Source organism: Emys orbicularis, chromosome 2 (assembly GCF_028017835.1).
Source record: "Emys orbicularis isolate rEmyOrb1 chromosome 2, rEmyOrb1.hap1, whole genome shotgun sequence".
NCBI lineage: Eukaryota > Metazoa > Chordata > Testudines > Emydidae > Emys > Emys orbicularis.
In genome coordinates this window covers 144,145,621-144,168,588 of record NC_088684.1, presented here as the reverse complement: position 1 = coordinate 144,168,588, position 22,968 = coordinate 144,145,621, and the positions used below count along the sequence as shown (strand labels likewise).

Sequence of the window (22,968 nt, the reverse complement as noted above, 5' to 3'; positions counted from 1 at the left end):
TTATTTGGGCATAAGCTTTTGTGGGATTATGCCCAAATAAATTTGTTAGTTTCTAAGGTGCCACAAGGACTCCTCATTGTTTTTACTGATACAGACTAACACGGCTACCACTCTGAAACCAATGCGCCAATTGAAGCCTAATCAGCGTGGAGTAGAGCGGAAGAATTACTTCTCATGTCTTGCTTACAACACTCCTGCTAATACAGCCCAGAAGGATGTTCGCTTTTTTGGCAATAGTGTTACACTATGACCCCAGTCCTGAAGTATAGTCCTGAAGTACGGCTCTCTGCCTAGTCCTAGTCCTGCCTTGCCTAGTCCTGAAATATGGCGGTGTTGTGTGTTTGTACAGCACCTGGCACAATGCAAATAACCAATAACAGTCTGGTTCTCCCGTGGAACCTTTTTAAAGATAGGCACGTTCGCTCCCCTGCTGCTGGCTAGTATAGTATTAGCCACTCAACCTCTGCATTTGTCAACCTCTTCAGAGCACTTCAACGCCAATACCCAGGGGGGGGTCTCCTGGCACACTGCAGAATTGGGGCCTGTGGCGGGGCGTGACTCACCGCTGCGGCGCCTCCTGCTGGTCTCTCAGGGAATTAGCTCGTCCAGCCTCCAGAGCGCCCTCTGCAGGCCAGTGTCCCACTGCCGCTGGCCGCCGTGTCCCTCCCAGGACCCAGGACCCCTTGTCTTTGGGGTGCTGCCCCCTGGCAATACCCCCACAGTCTCAGGGTCTCCCCACCCAGGGGAACCCCCAACCCTCTATCCCCACCTTGTCTCAGTCGTGGGCTACTACCAGTCACCATCTAGCCCCCGCTCCCTCGGGCAGACTGCAGTGTAAAAGCCACTCATCATAGGCAAGGTGGGTTTGGACCTGCTGCCTCTGCCTACTCATGGGCTGCCCCCTTGTGACGAAGTGGGACAGTTCTTAAGGTTTCCTCTGAATACTGTAGGGGTGCCTCAGTTTCCCTTATGCATTTCTTAAGTCTCTAGGTGGTGGGATAAAGGCCAGTGTGCATAAATGGCTGACACTCTGTCTCCTGGCAACTAATGGCCGAGGCCCTTCCCCCCTGCAAGGTGATAGCTAAAGGTGTTGGAGAACAAAGGAATCAGGTGACCTCCTGGCCAGGGAAAGGAAAAAGCCCAGAGGAGGAGGGGCTGGAGGGTGAGTCAGTTTGGAGCTGGCTGGGGACGGGAAGTGAGTGCAGATGTGGGTGTCTGGCTCACTGCCCCCAAAATGGACCCAGCTGAAGGGTCCTGTTCTCTGTACCTACAAGCTCTGTTTTAGACCATGTTCCTGTCATCTAATAAACCTCTGTTTTACTGGCTGGCTGAGAGTCACGTCTGACTGTGAAGTGGGGGTGCAGGACCCTCTGGCTTCCCCAGGACCCCGCCTGGGCGGACTCGCTGTGGGAAGTGCATGGAAGGGCAGAGGATGCTGAATGCTCCAAGGTCAGACCCAGGAAGGTGGAAGCTGTGTGAGCTTCTTGCCCTGGAGACAGTCTGCTCACAGAGAGGAGACTTCACCAGATTCCTGCCTGGCTTCGTAGGGAGCAATTCCAGAGCATCGCCCAGGGACTCCGTGACACACCTGCAACCCCAGTACCTAATGGGTCTTCCACTAGGCCGTGGCCTGGGGGTGTCCAGGCCAGAGCTCCCCAACTCCCTTGGCCTTCCCCCAGCCCTGCTCCACTCCAGGTACCTTCTCTCAGCTCCCTGCAGCCAGGTCCCTCCTGCTCAAAGCTAGAGAGTCTCTCTCTGGCTTCTGGCAGCTGTGGCCTGATTGGGGTGTGGCCTAGCTATGGCTGCTTCCCCAAACAGCTTAGTAGCTCCTTTCGCCCAGCCACAGCCCTCCCCAGGGCTGCTTTTAACTCCTTCAGGGCAGGAGCGGGGTAGCCACTCCGCTACAGGGCCTTAATGAGCCCCAACTGGCCCTGGGGACCAGTAACTGATAAGTGTGTGAAAACTTCAAATTATTCCTTCTATCCAGTCTTGATGGGCAGGCCTTTAAATTATGTGTTTGTTCCCACACTTCTCTTGCTGCTAGTGCCTCATGTTTATTACCCCAAAAGAGGAGCTCTGGAGTAGGTATTCTCCCCTGTAGCCTCAGTGGCAAAGATTGATGCAAAGGAATAGATTTGTTTCTCTGCAATGTCATTATCCTCAATTGCTCCCTTTAGCCTTGGCAACCCGGCAGCCCCACCGATCCTCCTGCAATCTTCCTGCTTTGAGAATCTCTTGCTATGTGTGGGGATGCCTTTGACTGTTTTCTATCGGCTTCAATGGGTCGATTGGTTTTTGGGAAGATACCTGTTTGCCTCAGCTCACCTTTTGAACCTTGAAATGTACCCAGACTGGTTCATTTCTTGCTTTCCTGTTTGCTTGTTTAGAAATATGCTGTCCTGGCTGTTTTAGTAGCCTCCGCGCTGAATCAAAGCATTTCATTTCTTTGCTTCCGGCTTTAGGGTCTTTGGGGCGAGCATCCTCAGTTTGGTTTGTTTTTTTAATCTTCCTTTTAAAATGTAGCGCCAGCTGCTGGGTTTTGATACAGTTCCTCCCCCGAATATGTTGTGACCAATATTACTTAGTGGTTTGGTTACAGTTACTACATCAACCAACTCCTGTAGGTTACTTAGGAATGAGCCAAGAACGAGCGGAGCGTCTCCTCTCCTGTGCTCTAAAATTAGCTGTTCCAAGAAGCAGCCATTTAAGATGTCAACAAAGTTGTTTCTCTTTCTCTTGCCCCACTTCGACCAGCCGGTACGTGGCTCCTTGGCCATCGAGCTGATGGAAGGTACTGGGGGAATCCAGAGACCAGCCAGGCTCGGTAGAAGGTCTGTTTCCAAGCCAGCCACAAACGCTGCAGAGGCAGGGTCCTTTAAAAATAACCCCTTTGCTAGGGTTACTTACTACAGCAGGAGTGTCCGTGAATGGGCATCTTTCCTCACTAGTCATCAGGACCACAGAGACCTACAAGAGCTAACCACCCAACTAGATTGAGAACTCCTCCCAGGCCTGGCTAACACTGTGGCCTGTCACCCTGCTCTGGGGTTTGCACAGGAGCTTGCTGCCCTGCTGGATGACTAGGGAAGAAAGCACTAGTGGAGGCAGAACTGCGCGTTGTGACCCTTTGTTGCTCCATTGGTCTGGAGTCGCTTGGCAGTAGGATAAGACTCTGGGGCGCATTTGAGTGCAGAGGGTATCAGCAAGGAGGCAAGCTGAGCCTGTAGGCCCCTCTTCCCTGGTGGAACTCAGCACTAATACAGGGGACCCCGCCAGCTCCAGATGGGACGGGAGCCCAGCAGCGAGCTTGTCAGGAGGTAGCTTCACACCTGAGTCAGGATTCATAGGGACCATTGTGATCATCTAGTTCCCATCTTTGTTCCCCATGTAGGTACTGACAGACTGGGATCAAGTCACCCCTTGACCTTCTGTTTGTTAAGCTAAATAGATGGAGCTCCTGGAGTCTCTCAAGATAAGGCAGGTTTTCTAAGGCCATGTCTACACTACAGACCATTCAGCGGCACAGTAAGGTCTCACATGCAGCGGCTCTATGCCAGTGGGAGAGAGCGCTCCTGTCTGCATAATTAAACCACTCCCAACGAGCGGCGGTAGCTGTGTCACTGGGAGAGAGACTCCCACTGACATAGCGCTGTCCACACCAGCACTTTTGTGGGTGAAACACACCCCTGACCGACAAAAGTTTTACTGACAAAAGTGCCAGTGTAGACAAAGCTTAAACCTTTCATCATTCTTGTGGCTCTTTTCTGACCCCTACCGAATTTACCAACATCCTTCTTGTATTCAGGCCGCACCAGCCTACAGCGTTTGCTGCTCTGGGCAGCTCAGGGTCTCTCTGGGGGAAATGCACAGGCCAGAACATCCTAGCAGTGGTGCTGTGCTGCCCGGAGGTCTTTGACCCTCTGTCATAGCTGGGGGCGGGGAGGCTACTAGCCCTGTGGCCTTCGAATCAGTGGGGTGTGTCCCTGCTAAGCCCTGAGTCACTCTTGTCTCTTGCGCCAACGCTCGTCTGCCTTCCCATGTGCTGGGGCCTGAGCTCCCTATTGCGGTGAGACCTCTGAGCTGTCTTATGGGCCAGCGGATACAGCGCCTTGGGGCGTCTCTGTACAGGGGGAAGGCATCCCCTTATACAGCACAGAACAGAGTGGGGGCAGCAAGCGAGGTTCTTCACACCTTCCCTTTGCTGCTGCTCCTCACTGTGGGCAGGAAATTCATGTTTCTTGTCAGCCCTCCATTAGATAGGAAGTGGCTGAGAGCAGCTGTGAACTAGAGCGTACGCCCCTGGTCTGCACTGGAGATTCGCTCCCCGCACCCCCCAAACCCAGTTCAGAAATGCTAAGAAGCCCAGGGAGGCATATTTCCTTGCCCCACTGTGCTGCCTATTTAACCTCTGCGTGCCTCCCAAGGGCTGGTCAGGATTCCTCCCTGCTCTGTCCTCGCTGCAGCACAACCGTGTTTGTGTCACCAGCCCACATCACAACCGACAAGCTGAGTTGCCCCGCAAAGCAAGTAGGCTCACAATAGGTGGTGGGTGTTTGTGTGCACCAGTGCATCCTGGGATGGATCCAGTCCCCTAGCGTCTCAGTGAAGGAGTGAGTGTATGGAGGGGACATACAAAGCAGTAAGAACATAAGAACGGCTGTACTGGGTCAGACCAAAGGTCCATCCAGCCCAGTATCCTGTCTACCGACAATGGCCAATGCCAGGTGCCCCACAGGGAGTGAACCTAACAGGTAATGAGCAAGTGATCTCTCTCCTGCCATCCATCTCCACCCTCTGACAAACAGAGGCTAGGAACACCATTCCTTACCCATCCTGGCTAATAGGCATTAATGGACTTAACCTCCATGAATTTATCCAGTTCTCTTTTAAACGCTGTTATAGTCCTAGCCTTCACAACCTCCTCAGGCAAGGAGTTCCACAAGTTGACTGTGCGCTGTGTGAAGAACTTCCTTTTATTTGTTTTAAACCTGCTGCCCATTAATTTCATTTGGTGACCCCTAGTTCTTGTATTATGGGAATAAATAAATAACTTTTCCTTATCTACTTACCAGCAGCATGGGCTATCCCAGGCAGGAGGGCTGACTGGCCAACTGGGCAGGCACCACTGTGCATAGGGGCCCCTTGAAGGAGGATTTATTGGTTTCACAGGCTCAGACAGAAATTGCACCACATCCGTCTCCAACTCGATTCGGCTCAGTCACTGAAAGCCCCTTTGGGTGGGTGCAGAACTAAGTCAATTTAGCAGCTGGTTTAGTTCCGTCGGTGCCATTTCTTACCGCCCACCGACCCTTCTTACCCATCTCTCTGCTTGTGCACTAGAAAATACTGACAGATCTCAAATCCTCGGGCACACGAGCGTTTGGCATGTAGAGTCTCTAGGGTGGACCCGGCCCAGGAATGTTCTGTCATGAGACTCTCATGCCGTCTCCTCACCCCCCTCCCTGTGCATACCACACCTCTGACTCCAGTTGTTAATGAAGTGTATTAGCTCTTTGTGCTGGGTGCTTCATGACAGAGGTTGTCAATTCTCCAGAGCAGAGACTGTCTGAATAGGCTAAAGCAGACCAAGGAGGGTGGGGAGGGGCACAACTGTGATCTGAATTTTACAGCGGGGGAATTGAGGTACAGGGGGATTAAGACCCAGATCCTCAAAGATATTTCGGGGCCTAAGTCCCATTGGTTTCATGTGCACGTGTCCCAGGCTGGCACAGGGACCCGGCTCTGCATGCTTTTGCTTGACAGCGTAGATGAGACCTCTTGCTGTGCCTGGGTAACCAATTTGGCCAGTCAGCCCTCCCGCCTGGGACAGCCCTTGCTGCTGGTACTGCTTCGTATGTCCCCCCATACACTCACTCCTTCACTGAGATGCTAGGGGACTGGATCCATCCCAGGATGCACTGGTGCACACAAACACCCACCACCTATTGTGAGCCTACTTGCTTTGCGGGGCAACTCAGCTTGTCGGTTGTGATGTGGGCTGGTGACACAAACACGGTTGTGCTGCAGCGAGGACAGAGCAGGGAGGAATCCTGACCAGCCCTTGGGAGGCACGCAGAGATTAAATAGGCAGCACAGTGGGGCAAGGAAATATGCCTCCCTGGGCTTCTTAGCATTTCTGAACTGGGTTTGGGGGGTGCGGGGAGCGAATCTCCAGTGCAGACCAGGGGCGTACGCTCTAGTTCACAGCTGCTCTCAGCCACTTCCTATCTAATGGAGGGCTGACAAGAAACATGAATTTCCTGCCCACAGTGAGGAGCAGCAGCAAAGGGAAGGTGTGAAGAACCTCGCTTGCTGCCCCCACTCTGTTCTGTGCTGTCTAAGGGGATGCCTCCCCCCTGTACAGAGACACCCCAAGGTGCTGTATCCGCTGGCCCATAAGACAGCTCAGAGGTCTCACCGCAATAGGGAGCTCAGGCCCCAGCACATGGGAAGGCAGATGAGTGTTAGCGCAAGAGACAAGAGTGACTCAGGGTTTAACAGGGACACACCCCACTGATTCAAAGGCCACAGGGCGAGTAGCCTCCCCACCCCCAGCTCTAGCAGAGGGTCCAAGACTTCCGGGCAGCACAGCACCACTGCTAGGATGTTCTGGCCTGTGCATTTCCCCCAGAGAGACCCTGAGCTGCCCAGAGCAGCAGACGCTGTAGGTTGGTGCGGCCTGAATACAAGAAGTATGTTGGTAAATTGTGGAGGGGTCAGAGAGGAACCACGAGAACGATGAACGGCTCAGGCTTTGTCTACACTGGGGACTTGGCAGAGCCATCATGGGGGGGCAGTAACCCCCCCATGGAGCTCGGGGCACGTCCGCGCCCCCCCCAGCCAGGGCCCTTGGTGGATCCCCACTGCGTCCCCACCGGGCAGCCGGTGCACTTGGGGGGGCCTGGCCTGGCCTGTGCGGGGAGGGGGCACCCTAGAAGCCAAGCTGGGGACACAACGCCTGGGAGGGGGCACTGAGGGGGGGCATTTCTGGGCGGGGGGGTTCCAGGGCAGGGGGCGGGGCCATGGGGCTGTCTAGGGCGGGGCCGGGGTCCCCCAGGGCCCCGCCTGTCCAGGGAGCCCCGCCCCTACGGGAGCCCCACCCCTAGCGGCGCGGCCAGTTTCCCAGGAGACGCCAAGCTCCCTCGCTACGTCAGTTCCGCCCGGCCCTTCTGCTTCCGGGTTACGGCGTTGGCGCCTTTTCCATCCCGGGAGGCGCTGCCGCTTGCCGGGAGCTGACTGTGACCTCTGACCTTCTTAGCCCTGACCCCGTCATCCCCTGGCGCTGGCAGCCGGGGAGTGAGGGGCCCCGGCAGAGCGGGGGCTGCCCCAGGTCCTGGCAGGTTCGTCAGCGCCCTGGAAACCTGCGTCTGCTCCCCATATATTGGGGGGGGGGCGACCCGGGGGGCGGCACCTGTCACCCCAGGGGCTGGGTTGTGGGGGGGCTGGAGTTTGGGGGGGCACGTGTCACCCCAGGGCCTGGGGTTTGGGGGGCAGCATGTGTGGGGACTGGAGTTTGGGCAGGCACGTGTCACCCTGGGTGGTGGGTTGCAGGGGATGGAGTTGGGGGGGGGGGCATGTGTAACCCCAAGGATTGGGGAGCAGGGGATGGTGAATTTGCGGTGAGTATGTGTCACCCCAGAAAGTGGGGGATGGTGGAATCGGGGGGGGGGAGGTGCACATGTCACTCCAGGTTTGAAGAATGGCGGATGTCAGGGGGCATGCATGTCACTCCAGCGGCTGGGAAGCAGGGGATGGTGGGGGCGGGAGGGGAGGGGTACGTGTCATCCTAGGAGCTGGGGAGTGGGTTTGGGGGTTCAGGGGCAGGGAGTGAGTGAAGCTGTTCGTAAGAGGAGCTTGTCATCTTCCTAGGTGGAGAGTTGTTGGCCCCGCCAGAAGCCCCTCGATTGCCAGCCATGTTCTCGGAGCAGGCAGCTCGCACCGCCCAGGGCCTGCTGGCGCCACCCTCAGCAGAGGCCTCCACGTTTGCCAGAGTGCCCGTCTCCACATATACTAACTGCTCCCAGCACTTCAGGCTCGGGGAGCGCAGCTTTAATCGCCAGTATGCCCACATCTACGCCACTCGTCTTATTCAGATGAGACCCCTGTTGCTGGAGCGAGCCCGGCAGAAATGGGGTGAGTTCATTTCCACAAAATACTTTTGTCTGGTTAACGAGGTGATGGTAACATCCTAGGTGAGGAGAAAATTCCCAGAATGGTGTCTAGCTGTCTGTCCTTAGCGTATGCGTAACATGCCTCAGGTGGCACGTGGCCAGGATTCATCACTGAATTTGGTTTGTTGGTTGAATCATTAGCTTCCCCGGCTTGGGCCGGGTACTGCTGGGGAGTGTGATGTGAATGTCAATCCATGCCCCTCACTGCCTGTCCTGAAACCTGCCTTTGGACAACAGCTGAAACCAACTGAGGGTGAATCCCAGTGTCATACTTCACTTGCCAGGCGGTGGGGGAAACTGTTGTTTGCTGGGAAGCCGTGTGCTGTCTCTCTGTTTTTTGAAGGATACAGAGAGCTGTTTCTAAGCAAAACAAAATTCCAAGCAACTGAACCATGAGGAAGTTTTGGCATGTCCTAGAAAACGCTTTGTCTGCCCTGAATTCCAGCCCTGCTCCTGTCAGGTTAGGGACTCGCTCCAAAGGCTTAGGGTGTCTAGCACATCAGCTCAGTGGGAAAACATCTACCATTGCCAAGCAGTGACTCTGGACTGGAAAAGCTTTCGCTGGGCTCACTGAAAAGGAAGCGTTTGTTCCTGAAACAAAAGTTACATTCAGGTAGCATTAAGAGTCTGAGATTGGCACTCGGTAGCCAGGAAAGATTGTTATGGAGTATGTCTCCAGCAGAGTGCGGGGCATGTGAGCAAGAGATCCCGTGGGCTTGGTGATTGCAGGTTTAAGTGGTCATTTCCCATGGGCTGCATTGCTGTTTACTGATGGAATTACTGGTCCTGAATTAGTTTCCTTTCAAACATGTAACTGCTGTAGAGTGTCGTAGTTCAGCCCTAAAATGACGTGCAATAGCATAGCTGGCAGGCACCCTCCTTATTGCGCTGTATGATGCAAGTGCCTGCAGATGCTAGAACTCACTGGCTAAAGATAAATAACTGGCTCCTTTTTGGAAGATACTGGCCAATGTGTGACTCCCCCATAACTAGGAGAACATGCTAAATGGTTGTTATAGAATTTCATGCTATCTGGCCAGGTCAGCTTCTTGGTTTGCTTTTGAATTCCTTATGTAGGGGGTTTTAAATCTTTTTTACGGGGCCCTGTGCTGTGCTGCTATACAAGCCCCCTCCCAGAGCTGTGCCCACCTTTGAGGGTGTTGCACTGTTGCCCGCTTTCTCAATGTTATTGTGTGCCTTGCGGTATTTAGTGTTTTCCTTGAAGCCTCAGCTCCTGGAGGCAGGTGATTATGGGAGAATCCCAGCTTTCATTTTAAAAAAAAAAATGGTTGCAGAGAAAAGCTTGAAACGTGACTGCTAAAAGCTCCAAACAAAGGGTCAAGGAAACAGCCCAGATTAATTGTTTTTTAAAAAGTCTCATGATTTTGAGGTGGGAGGGCTCGTTCATGATTTTTGCTCTCTTGGAATTGGTGATGCTGTATTATTTGCTACGTGGTCATCTAAATCCTTAAATAACCCAAGGCATCTGGCTTGTGATACTGGTAGACGGGGGAGATGATGTTTGCTAGATGTTAAAGGTCACGTTCAGAAGACAAAGAAATAGCCAGGGAATTCATACAAAGTGCTTCAGTGTCCTGTAACGGTGTTGAAATTGCTGGCTCTGGGGTATGATGATAGAGTGGAGTGTTTTATTGCTAGGCTGCTGATTGTCTGAGTCCAGCCCAGGCAGGAGCTGTTTCGATCAGGTAGCTTTTCATTGGCCTGGGTTAAGGGAGTTGATTATCTCAGGATGCTCACTAGTGGGCAAGTGTCTCCATCAGAGCTCCCCACAGTGGTCACTCATGGAGGCTCCTGGTTGGCAGCCAGGTTGAGGGTGGAGGATGAAATCTCCTGTTCTCCCCAATGGCCGGAGATGGGACAATAGATGGGGAGGGCTCTGAGATACTACAGAGAATTCTTTCCCAGGTGTCTGGCTGGTGGGTCCTGCCCACATGCTCAGGGTCGAACTGACCGCCAGATTTGGGGCTGGGAAGGAATTTTCCCCCAGGTCAGATTGTCAGAGACTGTGGTGGCGGGGGTTGCCTTCCTCTGCAGCATGGGGTACAGGTCACTTGCAGGTTTAAACTAGTGGAAATGGTGGATTCTCTGTAACTTGAAATCATGATTTGAGGACGTCAGTAACTCAGCCAGAGGTTAGGGGGCTTTTTCAAGAGTGGGTGGCTGAGGTTCTGTGAGCTCAGGTGAGGTGGCTGAGTGGTTGAGGTGATAGACTGCTAATCCATTGTGCTCTGTACACGTGGGTTTGAATCCCATTCTCATCACATGCATTTAGTCTTGGGGGGGAGGGATAGCTCAGTGGTTTGAGCATTGGCCTGCTAAACCCAGGGTTGTGCGTTCAATCCCATTTAGGGATTTGGGGCAAAAATCTGTCTGGGGATTAGCCCTGGTTTGAGCAGTGGGTTGGAGTAGATGATCTCCTGAGGTCCCTTCTAACCCTGATATTCTGTGATCACAAACTGGCCATACTAGATGATCATGATGGTCCCTTCTGACATTAAAGTCTATGAATCTATGAGTTAACTCTGTGAAGTGGTGGGTCCCTCTAGGTGTGCTGGTCAGGGCCAGTTTGGGGTGGAAAGCCTGTCCTTCTGTGTCTGTGCTGTACCTGCCCTGCATGGGGATAGGCAGGGCTTGACTCTCCTGGGCTGCCTGTCCAGCCCCTGGCACTAGCAGTGCATTCAAACTCTCACATAAACAGCAGAAGTGGCATCTCCCAGCAAAGTGCAAACTAACACTGGGGAGCAGTGTCCTTCCATCCCTGTTAGTTAGAATTCTTGCTGGCCCTAGGGCTGTGGCTGCCCCAAGTCCCTTCCATACAAGAATAGCTGTCCTGGTATAAGCACCTTTATGCCAATGTAACTGCATCCACACTAGTGGAGGCTGTACCAGCGTAGCTATCCCGGGATCGTTAAAGTGCTGCAATGTGTGTGTGTCGGCAGGATTCAAGAGAGACTAACAAAAGCAAAGCTGCAGGCAGTCTCTCAAAACCACTTCCCCTCTCAACTAATCAGTTTCCACTTGGTTGATCTGTCCAGGCTCACAAGCGTTCTCATTTTGCAGTTGTCTGTACCCTCCTGTGGCAGGCACAGCCTTCATTCTAATGTGAAATGAGCTGAGAGAACCTTCCTAGCAGGAAAAGGACAAAGGCAGCCTCCTCCACGGGCTTTCTTCACTCATCAGGCACAACCACCTCCTCCTCCCTACACGCACGCACCCTTTGGTGGGTTCCCTTTGAAAACAAAAGGGTTAATGCCAAGAGTGGGGGAATCCCTGTGGGAGGCAGCAGCAGCCAGCCAGGATTAATAACTGGTAGCACTTAGGCCAGTCTTAGACCATGTGCTCGGCCCTGAATAAACACAGACTAAAAAGACCAGCTCTTGCCGTAAACAGCTGCAGTCTAAGACCAGACACAGCAGGTGATACAGTCAGACTGGGGAGTACAAGAAAACAGGGAGACAATCCAGTATAAAAGTAGATTTAGGGGTTTCTCTCCCCGGGCCTATCTACACTTGGAAATGTACTAACATAGCTAATCAGGAATAATTATTCTGGAATGACTCCCCATGTGGGCCCACTTATTCCAGAATGCAAGTGCCTTCCTTCAGTTTAGCTTCCAGAATGGATTCTCTTTTGGAAGGGGGTGAAGTTAAATGGGGGGAAAAGGCACTTGTGTTCTGGATTGCGTGTCCCCCCCACATGAGGAGTTATTCTGGAATAGCTCTTTTGTGTAAACAAGCCCATCCTTCATCTCCATGTTAGCCAGCCTCAGCCTTAATCGGCTCATGAAACCCTGACAGCTCCCAGCCTGAGAGTCTGGGTGCAGCTAGACTAACATTTAACCTTTCTATAGTGCCTTGTGTCTGAGACTCTTGCAGTGTGTTCCCCTACAGATGTCCTTGAGCCCCTCCCTGACTTCCTCGGGGAAGAACAGAGGCCCGATGCCAAGGGAAATGACCCAGAATCAGCCTCAGAGTCTAGATTAGCTGAGCCTCTCGTGGAATTTCTATTTCAACATTTGTCTTGGAGCCTGAGGAATTTTTTTTTTTTTTTTAACTATCCTGTTTAGGCTGCGCAGGAACTAATGGAATTTAAGTGCAGCCACAGTGCTGAGCCCTGCTCTCGGGGAACAGCCAGAACTGTTGTGGCTGATCAGAGCTCTGCAGCCCAGGGAGGGCAAGGCCCCACGGGAAGGACTGACCGTCCTTGTCCTGCTTCCTGGAGTGGTCTTGTAAATCTCTGGCTTGAACGCTGGGTATGTGTACGTGTACGTACTCGGCTAACTTCACTGAGGATCTCTAGAGCTGACATGCTGAGCCCTGAGCAGAGTTCTGGGCTGGATGGAGGAATCGCCGGGTGAGGTTCTCTGGCCTGGGCGATGCAGGAGGCCAGTCTAGATGATTGTAACGGTCTCTTCTGGCCTTGAAACCTATGAGTGTTCCTGATTGATGAGAGTTTTCCCTTTCCCCGGTGGGCAGGGGGGTGCTGGGTTTCCAGGCCGGCTGGGGTGTCAATCTACGGGGTGAAGCAGAGTTCTGGTTACTTGCACTGAAATAAGAAAACAAAGGTCATTTGGGGGGCTAGTGATGCCAGTGGCCCTCTAGCTATGATTTCTGACTTTCCCATTGTCACCTGTGCTGGGCAAACAGCCCGGTATGTTGGTGAGTAGAGTGGAAAGAGAGCAGGCAGTCTGATCTGTGAGCCCCTGGGATGGGCTCAGCTCTCAATGTGTAAATAACACTTGGAAGGGAAACGTTAGGGGAATCGGTTCCTCCTTTACTCACCTGCTGAGAGCACAATCCAGATGTCAGTGGCATCGCCGGTACCGACAGCCCTGGGCGGCTGTGATTAGTGATATCATTGAGCGTTGTGAGGGAAGTGGCGAATCCTGAACTCAGGTCTTGGCTGGCAAGTGGAAGGGGACCAGAATTTCCAGGGTCTTGTGTTGAATCCCCAGACTGAAGTCCTAAGAATAGTTGTACTGGGTCAGACCAAAGGTCCATCTAGCCCAGTATCCTGTCTTCCGACAGCGGCCGGTGCCAGGTGCTTCAGAGGGAATGAACAGAACAGGGCAATTTATCGAGTGATCTAACCCCTGTCGTCCAGTCCCAGCTTCTGGCAGTCAGAGGTTTAGGGACACCCAGAGCATGGGATTGCATCCCTGACCATCGTGGCTAATAGCCATTGATGGACTTGTCCTCCATGAACTTGTCTACTTCTTTTCTGAACCCTGTTTTACTTTTGGCCTTCACAACATCCCCCGGCCACAAGCTCCACAGGTTGCCTGTGTGTTGTGTGAAGCAGTACTTCCTTCTGTCTGCCCAGCAGCCCCTCTCGTCGGATGGTCACCAATCCCGACCGCTCAGCTTTGATAACTGGCATGTTCCACTGCTGGCCGAATCCAGCTGCCAGCACCAGGCTCTGCCTTCCCACAAGTGTGGGCTCGAGAATTCAACGCCCGCTGCTCTGGTATCGGTGCCGTTTCCTTGGCTGCACTAGAGGGCGTCATCCCCTTTTGTTTCAGCGCAGAGCCAGAGAATTCGTATTTAAAGGCCAGGAGGACCCACTGTGATCATCTAGTCTGGCCTCTTCCCCAGGCAGGAGTATATCCCCTGGGGATTCCAGCACCCAGCCCAGGAACAGGTGGTGCAGCTAGAGAGTATTACTGGAAGGATTTAATGACTCCAAGGGCCGAGTATTCCCACAGCCCTAGGGGAGGCATTCCAGTGAGTAACGCCCTCCCCTGAAAACGCACAGCAGTGTAGCGATTGCACCCAGGGTTGGGAGCACATGGGAGCTCTGTTTCCTGTTGTGCATTAGGAGAACAGGCTCCTTCTGCCCCTTGCCCCAAGGAGCTCAGGCTGGAGGTAATCACAGGGTAACGGCCGCAGATAAAAAGGACCTCCTGGGACATCCCAGCTCCCGAGGGCCCTGTGGATGGCTTAGCTGAGACACGACCTTACCCTTGCTGGTTTCTCTGAACTAGAGATGTGGGTTCTGTGTCACGGGCTGGGTGTCCTGCCTGCTGCACTGACATCCCGGTGTGGGGCCACAGGGACCCATGGGCTTGAGCTCTGTCTTCCCGGATGGCGTGTTGATACTCTTGGTGACGGTGCAGAGAACTGGGATGAGTCGAAGGCAAGACGGCGACTCTGGGCACTGGGAGAGCCGTTATTCCTGGGCCTCTTCGGGGATCTCGAGTTAGGGTTAGCTGTTCGGGGGGCTGAGGGGTTCCTTTCCCAGACACAGAAGAGACAGTTCTTGCTCCCTCAGATCCACTGCCCCACGCAGGTTTGCTGTCTACAGTGCATTCAGGTGCTTGGCTGGTCTAGGCCTCTGTGGCAGCTTCCCTGGGGGACTAGCCCCATAGAACATAGCTTGCCCTTAGAAGCCTGGCACTCACCAGTTACCAATCCTACCCTCTTTCGCCCAGACCCACGCCCTTTCACATGTCTACCCCCGTTTTTCTCCCTTAGAGTTTATGCCCGTCCCTTTAGATGTCCCATAACCGTGTTGTGTGACCCCCCGCCTCCGGGGTGGCTGTGAGCACAGCCTGTCCCTCAGGCAGTTGAATGTCCGGAGAGGCTGAGTTGTGCTTCTCTCTGCAGGCAGCGGCATAGCCGTGAAGAAGCTGTGTGAGCTGCAGACCGCAGAGAAGTGCTGCATAGTGGGAACCCTCTTCAAGTCCATGCAGCTGCAGCCCTCCATCCTCCGGGAGATCAGCGAGGAGGTAATGACGGTGGGAGGGGCTCAGAGCCTCGCAAGCAAATGGTGTCTCGGAGCATGAGCAGTCAGGCTGGGTGACCCCTTTCATCTCCTGCCTGCTCTCAGTGCAGGGGCCCACACCGGGGCAGACCACAATGAACTCTGAGTTGTCCTTGACAGGAGTGTGTCTATTTTCACATTTAAAAATCCCCTGAATGCTTAGTCCCTGCTTTGTCACCCCAGCAGCCTCCATCACGCTGGCTGAATTGCTCTCTGTGCTCTGAGTCTGGGGAGTGTGACGGCGCTTTGTGCTGCGTCCTGGCCCGGAGAGTCAGTTTCCCCAGCTGTACATTTGGCTTGAGGGGGAGAGAGACTCCTTAAAACAGGCGGCTGGGACCGTCCAAGCACAAACCCTGCTGGAGGGATGTGGGCAGGGATAGCTCCTGGAACTGCTTCCACCTCTGTTTTTTGAAATGACACCATCCCTTTGCAAATGCTTCCTAGCGTTGCTGTGACTACTGGGTTTGCTGCATCTCTGCCCCCTTAGTGGTGGTTCTGAGCGCAGCTCCTTGGGCCTTTACTTCTCCTGCAGTGGAATCCTGCCTTTCTCCCACGCTTGGCTACAGCGCCCTGGGAACCAGCCTATGACCCAGCAGGTCCAACTGGGTTTGGCACCTGCGGTTTGTCCCTTTGGGGGGCTTGTGGGCAGTGGCGTTCAGTGACCTTAAGCAGCCTCCCTAAACGAAGAGTGTTTTGTTTAACCGTAGCCCCAAAGCAGTGCAGAGAAATGGGTATTAAAACGACAAAGGATCTGTTTATCCATTTATCTCGCATCGAGTCCTAGGCAGGCCTGTCTGACTCCAGACTGCTGCCCCCTGGCTATCAGCCTGTAGCCCTTAACTCTCTGTCAGCTTCTGGGAGCGTGCCCTTCTAACTGGTTGGGAGTGATCTTCGTTCCCCTGTGTTGACAAGCTTGGACTCCACTCCTAACCCATTCCTTCCTTGACAAATTACTCTGACTCGCTTAGCAGGGGACTGGAGGTAGAAACACCCAAAGTTACTCGTCCTGGCTGTCCGTCAGCCGCCTGTCTGCAAACAGCCTCTTTGGCAAATTAACCCCATGTATTCCTACAGTCCGTCCCCTTGGCAACAATCAGACCGAGATAACGAGCAGATAGTTTTCGTAAATAGGGCCGTGATTTTGGCACAGAAATTTTTAGTAAATTTCACAGCATTGGTGCCAGAAAAAACAGTAAGTCCCGGAAAGGAGGAGGGTGGGTGGAAAGCGAGCCCACCCTGCACTCACCCAGCTCCTGTCCCGCTGGGCTGGCCCAGCTCTGGGCTTTGCGACCTGGCCCATGTGCTTCCAGCGCTACTCAGGCTTGGCATGTCTGTCCTTCCATAGATGGAGATAGAGAGGCAGACGGGCCAAATTTGACTGGCGTTCTATGGGGGGGCGGGGGCAGGGGCAGGGGCAGGTGGACGCACTAGACCTGCATGGCACCAACACTCCGTGCCCCAGGTCGCAGTGCCCAGAGCAGGGAACCAGCCACAGCCCCAAAAGACGGGAGCTGTTGCTGCAAGGCAAGCGTGGGGTGGACTCGTCACGGAATTGATTCACGTTCACCATTACTGTGGACACCATGACCTTTGTGCCAAAATCGTAGCCTTACAGCCCCAGGCAGCTCCGAATCCCTCACTGTCCTGTTCAAATGACTTGGCCAGGGCTCAGCCACTGGGAAGAGGAAGGGCTTTGCTAAGGAATAAAACTTGCAGCCTTTCTGCCAACTCTAGGCAAACAGAGCAGTGCTCTCCCCTGTGTAATGATTGCAAAGACACATTCTAAGGCTGTCCAGCGGAAGGCTTTCTGGCAGAAGGTACCACCGGGATGAGTAACATCCTCCTTGGGTAGGTCTCCAAGTTATTGTTTGCATGTCCTCTGCACCAGAAGGAACTGTGAGGAGAAAACATGTGTCAATGATCATTTGCACCTGGGTAACAAAGACTGTTTTGCCGAGACCCTGGAAAGTTCCTGCAGCTCCAGCAAACCAGGGATAGTGGCTTGGTACCAAAGCTCTGCCTTCCGAGAAGAGTGTGGCTTTAAAAAACAGGTCGCTGCGCTTGAGTTGCTGGGGCCCATGTTTCATGTGCAGGGCTCTCCATTTGCTCCTGGACCCTGGTCATGCGTCTGCTCTGCTTGATGGTGGGGGAGCCTTTGGGGCCGTTCATGCTCTGTTCCTAGAGCGTGCCGATGGCCTGGCCTGTCTCCACAGCACAACCTGCTGCCGCAGCCTCCCCGCACCAAATACATCCACCAGTCGGACGAGCTGATCCTGGAGGATGAGCTGCAGCGGATCAAGCTGGAGGGAGCTGTCGACATTCAGAAGCTGGTGACAGGTACGGAGCGCCGGAGCTGCCACGGTCCCATGCAGCTCCTGGCCCCCCTGTGCCAGGCTGTAGGCCCTTCCCTCCTCCCCAACGGGCATAGACCAGACGGGTGTGTGCCAAGTACTAAATGCCCTGGCAACATCAGCAGAGCTCCCTGTCCGTGGCAGGGGGTGGGAGGAGTGGCGCGGGCTGGCTCACTTGGATCCAGGACAGGCTCTTCTCCCTTCCTGGCACCCTGAGTGACGAGAGCAGAGCCATGGGTGGGGCGCAGTGGGTGCTGTGTGTGGCCCCGGCTTCCTGCAGGCAGACTGGGATGGACCTGCCTAACGCTGCTTCTCCCTCGTGCTGCCGCTCAGGGACCATCCTCGCCGTCTACGGCTCGGAGAGGGAGGACGGCAAGTTCGTGGTGGAAGATCACTGCTTTGCCGACCTGCCCCGGCAGCTGCCCCGGAGAGGGCCCAGTACCGACAGGTGAGGCAGCCTCCCCCGAGGCACCCTGCCAGGAGTGTGAACATGGGGCAGTGCCAGCCATGAGGGGGTGTCTCTGGCCTGACTCCACTTCCCTGTAGTGCAGAGGTAGCAGTAGGTACCAGGCCTCTAAGCCAGGGGCTGGTGAAGCAGCTGAGGGTGCCCATTGCCCAGGGCTTTGCAGAGGCTCTTCCATGGGGGGAGGGATAGCTCAGTGGTTTGAGCATTGGCCTGCTAAACCCAGGGTTGTGAGTTTAATCCTTGAGGGGGCCATTTAGGGAACTGGGGTAAAAATCTGTCTGGAGATTGGTCCTGCTTTGAGCAGGGGGTTGGACTAGATGACCTCCTGAGGTCCCTTCCAACCCTGATATTCTAAAACATCCCCCTCTGCGCCTGGCCTGCCGTGCCTGTTCCTTGTGTCGGATGGGGAAGGCCCAGGCAGGGGCGAAGTGGCCTGAAGTCCATTGTTGCCTCGTCTCCCAGTGCTGAGTGGCGCCTCCCCCTCCCTGGTCTCAGTGCCAGCGAACGACTGATGGAGCTGGGGCTCCGATCCCCTTCCCCAGGTGCCCGCTGCTGATGCCAGCACTGCCGTCACATGCTGCCCTATGACGGGACGGTCCCAGACACCCTGCAAGGGTCGGCACCGCCAGTGTTCAAACCCTGCAGCGTCGCTGGTGCCTTCCAGCTCTCAGCCCTTTGCTGGGTCTGCTTGGCCTGAAATTGGCCTTGAACTCTGCAGCTTCATCTCCCTTGTGTGCTCTCCCGCTTGGTAACAATGGCCTGGCTACCATGGCGAGGCCTCTCACAGGCCTAGGTAACCCGCCCACTGCCCGGGTGTGCTGGACGGCAGGATACCCACCTGTTGCTTTGGGCCACAGGTTTGTCTTGCTGGTGTCAGGCCTGGGCCTCGGCGGCGGGAGCGGCGAGAGTTTTCTGGGCATGCAGCTGCTGGTGGACGTGGTGACGGGGCAGTTGGGGGCCGAGGGCGAGCAGAGCTGCGCGGCGCAGATCTCCCGGGTCATTCTGGCAGGCAACCTGCTCAGCCAGAACACGCAGAACAAAGACACCATCAACAAGGTGAGGGCCCCCAGGGCGCCCCGGTGGCCTGCTGGCACCAGCTGGCAGCCCCGGAGACTCGCCCCCCCGTGCAGGGGGCAGGTGGACGCTACCTAGGATGCATTGGTTGTGTGGGTCAGTGGAGGCTTCTCGGTCCGGTGCTTTTCCCCAGCACTGAATGCATCTGTCTGCTCAGAGTGGTACTTGCATGGGCAGGGGAAGCGGGCACTGGGCTGGGCACAGGCCGCCATGCTGGATCTCTGGACGTGCCCAGGTTCCAGGCGAAACTCGCTGGAGATGGCCCATGGGATCTGGGTGCTGGGAGAGGCTGGCAGGGCCATGCCCTTGACTTGGGGCAGAGGAATTAGCTAGGGAGCTGCCTGGGCTGACAAGGGACTCCGGGAGAGAGGCGGCTCCTCGCGGCCAGCCCCAGGAAGTTACGCATGCCAGGCATGGCTAGTCGTTGCCAGCTGTCTCCTCCCTGTGGTACCGGTGACCTGTTGGGCGGGCAAACAGCCCCGAGGGTGGATTAGAAACGGGCTAGCGAAGGGAGGGGCCGCCCATGGGGAGCTGTGCTGGGGTCTGCATGGTCTCCTCTGCCCTGTAAGGATGTGGGGGGAAGGGGCACCCTCCAGTGGGGTCAAATGGCCCGCGCCCGAGAGCCCGGCCCTAGCCAGCAGAGGAGCCAGTGCTGGCAGATGGCCTGCAGCGGGGAGGGGTCTGAGCAGCCGTACGGTGGGCGAGTGCTGCCCCTCTTGGGCAGCCAGGGGCTCCCAGGGGATGGAGCATCACCAGACCGCAGCCACCCTCTGGGCCCGCAATGGGAATCATACCAGGGCAAGGGGCAACTGGCACCTGGCTCCACTTCCTTACCCATGTAGCTGCCACGTGGGCTGGGGCTCACTCTCTTGCGGCCGCCCAGCTTGTCCTGGCGCGTGCCCACCTGGGGCATGGCTGGGAGGACTCCTGCTTCCCGCGGGTGGCTCAGCAGGTACCATGCTGGTCCCAGAGGCTGGTCTGAGGAGGCTGCTCCTCTGATGCTTCTCCGGACTTGTTCTTGCAGGCAAAGTACCTGACCAAGAAGACCCAGGCTGCCAGCGTGGAGGCGGTGAAGATGCTGGACGAGATCCTGCTGCAGCTCAGTGTGAGGGGGTTGGGGCCGGGGACCGCTGCTCCTGGAGGGGGGTTTGCGCGGGAGCCCGGCTCTGATTGCCCCCTCTTTGCTTGTAGGCCTCCGTGCCAGTGGACGTGATGCCCGGCGAGTTTGACCCCACTAACTACACGCTGCCCCAGCAGCCACTGCATCACTGTATGTTCCCCCTAGCGGGCGCCTACTCCACACTGCAGCTGGTCACCAACCCCTACCAGGCCGACATCGACGGGGTCCGGTAAAGCCCTTTCCTTGGCACCAGGGGCTGCACGGCAAACAGAAACGGGCAGCGCTTTGTGCCCCCGCTGCTGGGTCCATGCTGATGCCAGAGGGAAGCCAGGGAAAACCCCACCCCTCCACCTGCTGGGCAGCACGGGGCGGGAGCTGGCAGTGGCTTAGCAAAAGGCCTGGGGCGTGGTGGGAAGTGGTGTGGGGCCCTGAGCTGGCACACTCAGGGCTGGGCGGTGAGGGCGGCACTGGGGAACAACTCAGCCTGCAAGCAGCCTGACTCCCGTTGCTCTCCAGGTTTCTGGGCACGTCTGGCCAGAACGTCAGTGACATCTTCAAATATAGCAGCATGGAGGACTACCTGGAGATCCTGGAGTGGACGCTGCGTGTCGGGCACCTCAGCCCCACGGCCCCAGACACCCTTGGTAAGAGGCTGGGCAGGGACTCCCGCAGTGCACCTGGGCAGGCAGGAGTAGCTCTGAGCGTGTGAGCCGAGATGGCGCTGAGGGGAGTGGATCTGGAGGCGGGGTTCACACCTACCCCAGGCTGGGAACAGGTGGCCAAGAGCTGCCGTGCAGCAGGGGCAGGCGTCCCGGGAGGGCGCTAGCGGGCCTGGACTCTGAGCATCAGGTCCCAGCCCTGCTGGCTCTGAGAACGACAGCAGAACAAACCCCCGACTCTGGAGGGTGTGGAGGGGTCTGGCCCAGCGGCCCTGTTTCTCTGCATCGCCCCTAGAGCTGGGAGTGCTCAGCAGGGATGGGGCTGGGAGTTGGCAAGAGGCACTAGTTGCCAGTGTGGCCACTGGCATTGGTGGGCAGGCGGCCGTCCTGCCGTTTGGTAGGGTGCTCCTGCGGGTGGAGGAGTTGCTGATATCTAGCTACGCCCTCAGGGCACGGAGCCAGGCGCTCCTTAACAGCCTGCATCGTCTTCCAGGCTGCTACCCTTTCTACAAGACCGACCCCTTCATCTTCACCGACTGCCCTCACGTCTACTTCTGCGGGAATGCGCCACGCTTCCAATCCAAGGAGCTCACAGGTGAGGGGCCTAGAGGCCTGCTGGCTGGGCGCTGTGCCCTGGGGGGGCTGCTCCGTGTACCTCGCCACGACAGTGCTGGGAGGGAAAGGAGGCCCCAGCAGCCGGATCTTCAGTGTCCTTGGAGAATGTGGGGTCCTGCCGCTCTCGTATTGAGATGGTTACCATACGTGTCACTGCTGGATGGATGTGCACCAGTGCATGCTGGGAAGACCCAGCCAGCTGACCCTTCAGCAGGGGCAGCACCCAGGGACGGCACATGGGCAGCGCAAGCAGGAGGAGGTTGGGCTGGGTACGCGGCCCACTCCCGTAGAGCCAGGAGCTGGGCCTCTGTGCTGGTCATGGGCAGCATGATCCACAGTTGGAGGTGACCCCGTGGCTACCCAGATTCTGGCCCAGATGGCAGGACGGCTGCTGACCCCCCACCAGCCCCCGTGGGGTTGGGAAGGGACAGAGCTCCCGGCCTAGCAGTGGGATCCGGGTGCACGAGCGATGCAGCGTGTGGGAAATGTGGCGGCTCCGTGGCTGGGGTTGAGCCGGGGGCCCAGGCCAGGTGACCCCCAGTGCCGGTCTCTAGGTGGGGGAGCGGCTCAGCCCCCCTCTGTTTGCCTCGCAGGGGCGGATGGGCAGCAGGTGCTGCTGGTGACCATTCCCGACTTCAGCGCCACCCAGACGGCCTGCCTCATCAACCTGCGCAACCTGACCTGCCAGCCAATCAGCTTCTCCGGCTTCAGCACCGAGGAGGACGAGGGTGAGATGGAGATCAGCCACTGAGCCAGGGCGGGGCAGAGCCGGGCCGCCCGCTGCGGGCCGGAGGAGGCGCCAGCCTGCTCTCAACAGGATGCAAATGGACCCAAATAAAAATACCTCTCCCCTCCCTCTGCCTGCGGCTGCGGTGTTCCAGCACTGGGGTGGCCGAGGGGGCGGGTCTGCCGGAAGGGCCTCTGCCTACTGCCCAGTTCTGGGGGCCTGCGTGCACCCCCCTCCAGCTCGCCCACCAATCTGTGGGGATGGAAGTGCCTGCGCTGGCCTGGGGGGAGGGGAGAGCTGGTTCTGCTACATCCGCCTAAGTGTGCTCTGCTGCCACCGGCCGGCCCTGGGCCTGGCATCCCTCCCTCCCCGGGAAGCTGTGGCTGGGCCTGGCCTGGCTGAGTGACCAGCCGCCCCTCTCACCTGTCAGTGGGGCGCTGGCTCTTCGGCTAAGGGCGAGGGCCTGAGCCTGCCACGCCGGGGGGAGCTGGCACTGCTGCCCAAGCCCTGTGGCTGCAGGGGCCTGGCCATTCCAGCTTCATCACCATGGGACACGGGAGCAAGTCCGGGTCCCTGGCAGGGTGGGTCCGGGCTGTGCCCCACTCTGCTGCCCCACCCTCAGCTCTCCTCCTCTGCCCAGCCAGCCTGCAGGGGGCCCAGCCAAGCCATCCTCCCCCTTCCCTGGCGCAAGGCGTCCCCTGCCAGGCGAGAGAAGACAAAGCTGGCACCTTTACCGACGTAGCTGGATTTATTCGTATAACAGGAACCGCGTGGAGGAACCCAGCTGCCAGCTGGGCTGCACTGCCCCTGCCTCCTGGGCCCTGCCCTGGAGAGGGTCCCAGCTCCCTCTGCTGGGCCGAGTCCCGCATCAACCCTCCCTCGCTCCCTGAGCCTGGCCAGCTGCTGGTGCTGCCCGGTCTCAAGGGGATCCCGTCGTTTCCTGCCCAGGAGGGTCAGGCACCCCCATGCCCAGCCCCCTGCGGGCAGCTACGTCCCCCTGGA

General features: G+C 56.6%; 1 protein-coding gene across 1 annotated transcript; it reads left to right on the top strand.

Annotated features, from left to right (window-relative positions):
- Window positions 1-7,240: 7,240 nt before the first annotated feature.
- Window positions 7,241-22,091, top strand: POLD2 (DNA polymerase delta 2, accessory subunit). Its single transcript, XM_065399085.1, has 11 exons — window positions 7,241-7,340; window positions 7,870-8,133; window positions 14,798-14,919; window positions 17,168-17,291; window positions 17,639-17,753; window positions 18,629-18,827; window positions 19,870-19,950; window positions 20,037-20,194; window positions 20,482-20,609; window positions 21,118-21,219; window positions 21,833-22,091. Exons 2-11 carry the CDS (start codon window positions 7,914-7,916, stop codon window positions 21,988-21,990), a joined length of 1,407 nt encoding a protein of 468 aa, XP_065255157.1. The 5' UTR covers window positions 7,241-7,340; window positions 7,870-7,913; the 3' UTR covers window positions 21,991-22,091.
- Window positions 22,092-22,968: the final 877 nt, after the last annotated feature.